This window comes from Pezoporus occidentalis, unplaced genomic scaffold (assembly GCF_034315485.1).
Source record: "Pezoporus occidentalis ecotype Australia unplaced genomic scaffold, CSIRO_AGI_Poc_V1 ctg515, whole genome shotgun sequence".
In the NCBI taxonomy this organism is placed as follows: Eukaryota; Metazoa; Chordata; class Aves; order Psittaciformes; family Psittacidae; genus Pezoporus; species Pezoporus occidentalis.
In genome coordinates this window covers 26-2,902 of record NW_026915853.1, presented here as the reverse complement: position 1 = coordinate 2,902, position 2,877 = coordinate 26, and the positions used below count along the sequence as shown (strand labels likewise).

Below are 2,877 nucleotides of genomic sequence, written 5' to 3'. Positions count from 1 at the left end.
CCACCTCCAGTATGCATGCTGCAGCTCAAGTCTCCCCATAGCACTATCAGGCAGTGCAGCTGCTCACACCACTACTGAAGACAATTTAAAACACATTGCAAGTTCACAAGTTGCAGCAAAGCCCACCCCACTGCACTGACAAGCTCACCCTTGTATTTTGTGTGTGGCTTTCCGAGCCTTTTACCAAATTATCCTTCCTGGAAATTAACTACAGTAAAAAGAAACAACATTGTTTTAGTGCTTGAATTAAAACTTTAATCCAGATCTGCTTCATCCACAACAGCCTCATTAAGCATGCAAAGAGGCTTTAACTGCCATGGAAGAAAACCACGGTAAGCATGTCACTTAAATATACCGGTTTTACTAGCTTGAACTGAAACAGACTACAAGTTGTAATGTGCAACAGAAAACTTTATTAGCATTTCAGTTGTTCAGCAGATATTTCAGCTTGCTTTAACCCTGCATTTAACTTAAGACATTACAGAACTACAGTGCAAAGACGTGCTACTGGCAAACCCATTGTTAAGCAAGGTGCACAATAACTTAACAGCCACCCCTCAGGCGCAGCACAAGATGGAGGGTGGATTCCTTCTGGATGTTGTAGTCGGACAGGGTGCGTCCGTCTTCCAGCTGCTTGCCAGCAAAGATCAGCCTCTGCTGGTCAGGGGGAATGCCTTCTTTGTCCTGGATCTTGGCCTTCACATTCTCAATGGTGTCACTGGGCTCAACCTCCAGGGTGATGGTCTTGCCAGTCAGGGTCTTCACGAAGATCTGCATGCCACCTCTCAAGCGCAGCACAAGATGGAGGGTGGATTCCTTCTGGATGTTGTAGTCAGACAGGGTGCGTCCATCTTCCAGCTGCTTGCCAGCAAAGATCAGCCTCTGCTGGTCAGGGGGAATGCCTTCTTTGTCCTGGATCTTGGCCTTCACGTTCTCAATGGTGTCACTGGGCTCAACCTCCAGGGTGATGGTCTTGCCAGTCAAGGTCTTCACGAAGATCTGCATGCCACCTCTCAAGCGCAGCACAAGATGGAGGGTGGATTCCTTCTGGATGTTGTAGTCAGACAGGGTGCGACCATCTTCCAGCTGCTTGCCAGCAAAGATCAGCCTCTGCTGGTCAGGGGGAATGCCTTCTTTGTCCTGGATCTTGGCCTTCACATTCTCAATGGTGTCACTGGGCTCAACCTCAAGAGTAATGGTCTTGCCAGTCAAGGTCTTGACAAAGATCTGCATGCCACCTCGGAGACGCAGCACAAGATGGAGGGTGGATTCCTTCTGGATGTTGTAGTCGGACAGGGTGCGACCATCTTCCAGCTGCTTGCCAGCAAAGATCAGCCTCTGCTGGTCAGGGGGAATGCCTTCTTTGTCCTGGATCTTGGCCTTCACGTTCTCAATGGTGTCACTGGGCTCAACCTCCAGGGTGATGGTCTTGCCAGTCAGGGTCTTGACAAAGATCTGCATGCCACCTCGGAGACGCAGCACAAGATGGAGGGTGGATTCCTTCTGGATGTTGTAGTCAGACAGGGTGCGCCCATCTTCCAGCTGCTTGCCAGCAAAGATCAGCCTCTGCTGGTCAGGGGGAATGCCTTCTTTGTCCTGGATCTTGGCCTTCACATTCTCAATGGTGTCACTGGGCTCAACCTCCAGGGTGATGGTCTTGCCAGTCAGGGTCTTCACGAAAATCTGCATACCACCCCTCAAGCGCAGCACAAGATGGAGGGTGGATTCCTTCTGGATGTTGTAGTCAGACAGGGTGCGACCATCTTCCAGCTGCTTGCCAGCAAAGATCAGCCTCTGCTGGTCAGGGGGAATGCCTTCTTTGTCCTGGATTTTTGCCTTCACATTCTCAATGGTGTCACTGGGCTCAACCTCCAGGGTGATGGTCTTGCCAGTCAGGGTCTTCACAAAGATCTGCATGTTCAACTGCAAAACATACACAAGTTTCAGCTATCGAAATACAGTCTTCAATTATTTCTAACTAAACGGTTTATTGCCGTTTCACACTGTACAAAAACCACTTAAAGCTTCTGGGGTGTTTCTGACTGCCTTTTTTTCCCGTTAGTATTGTCTACAGCCATTCCCCGACTTTTCACTCTTAAGGACCTGAACTCCTTTCCAAGGCCGGCACCCTACGCTCCTACACCAGACTCCTTCCATTACCTCTCACCGGCCGGCTCGCAAGACCCCCAGTTGCCCCGCACAGCCGCGGCAAGACCCGCGCCCGCAGCGCCGCGCTGCTCCCCCCGCGGCAGTGACTCAGCAACGCACTTCCGGGACAGACAGATACAGCCTCCGCCATCTTCCCGTACCCCCACCTCCTTCCCCAAGGAGAAATTCTACACCCCCCCCCCCCCCAATACAGTTCTCACAATGGTTCACGGTAAAGCGAGACTTTGCATCATTCCCCTCCTTGCCCAGCAAAAACCCCTGCCCGACAAGCCGCCACCCCAATTTATATCTTACAGCCCACTAAACGCTTTCCGCTTCCCCCGCCACCCCACTCACGTCTTAGGCCCTGCGCGTCACACACCAACAGCACTCCCGCCTCTCCGCCGCAGCTGTACTCCAGCTGATGACGCGACCCACCCCTACTTATATGGTGTCGCGCGTACAGTCCCCGCCCACCGGCGCTGACGTGTCCATCCGCCTCCCGAAGTAGTCCCAAGTAAAAGAGCACTGTTGTGAAATATACTCACCTTTCTGCTCGCCACTCCCTATTCTGGAGGGAAAAAGCGTCCTGGAATTCTAGTGTAGGCTCTCAGAACCTTAAAAATCCCGATATTATAGGGCGCGGATGGATCTGAAGTTGCGGGGCATCCGGGGTGGACTGAGGCGCACGCCCGGCATGGATTGGCGCAGCAGTGAGAAGAGCGGGTG

At 52.2% G+C, this 2,877-nt stretch overlaps 1 protein-coding gene across 1 annotated transcript; it reads right to left on the bottom strand.

Moving 5' to 3' along the window:
- Positions 1–390: 390 nt before the first annotated feature.
- LOC134173379 (polyubiquitin-C-like) lies at positions 391–2,621 on the bottom strand. Its single transcript, XM_062637298.1, has 2 exons — positions 2,506–2,621; positions 391–1,923 (listed from the first exon to the last, which is right to left on the bottom strand). Exon 2 carries the CDS (start codon positions 1,915–1,917, stop codon positions 544–546), a length of 1,374 nt encoding a protein of 457 aa, XP_062493282.1. The 5' UTR covers positions 1,918–1,923; positions 2,506–2,621; the 3' UTR covers positions 391–543.
- Positions 2,622–2,877: the final 256 nt, after the last annotated feature.

Bases quoted from the DNA above. Each gene is read 5' to 3' on its own strand.
- LOC134173379 (XM_062637298.1), bottom strand. From the start codon at position 1,917: ATGCAGATCTTTGTGAAGACCCTGACTGGCAAGACCATCACCCTGGAG.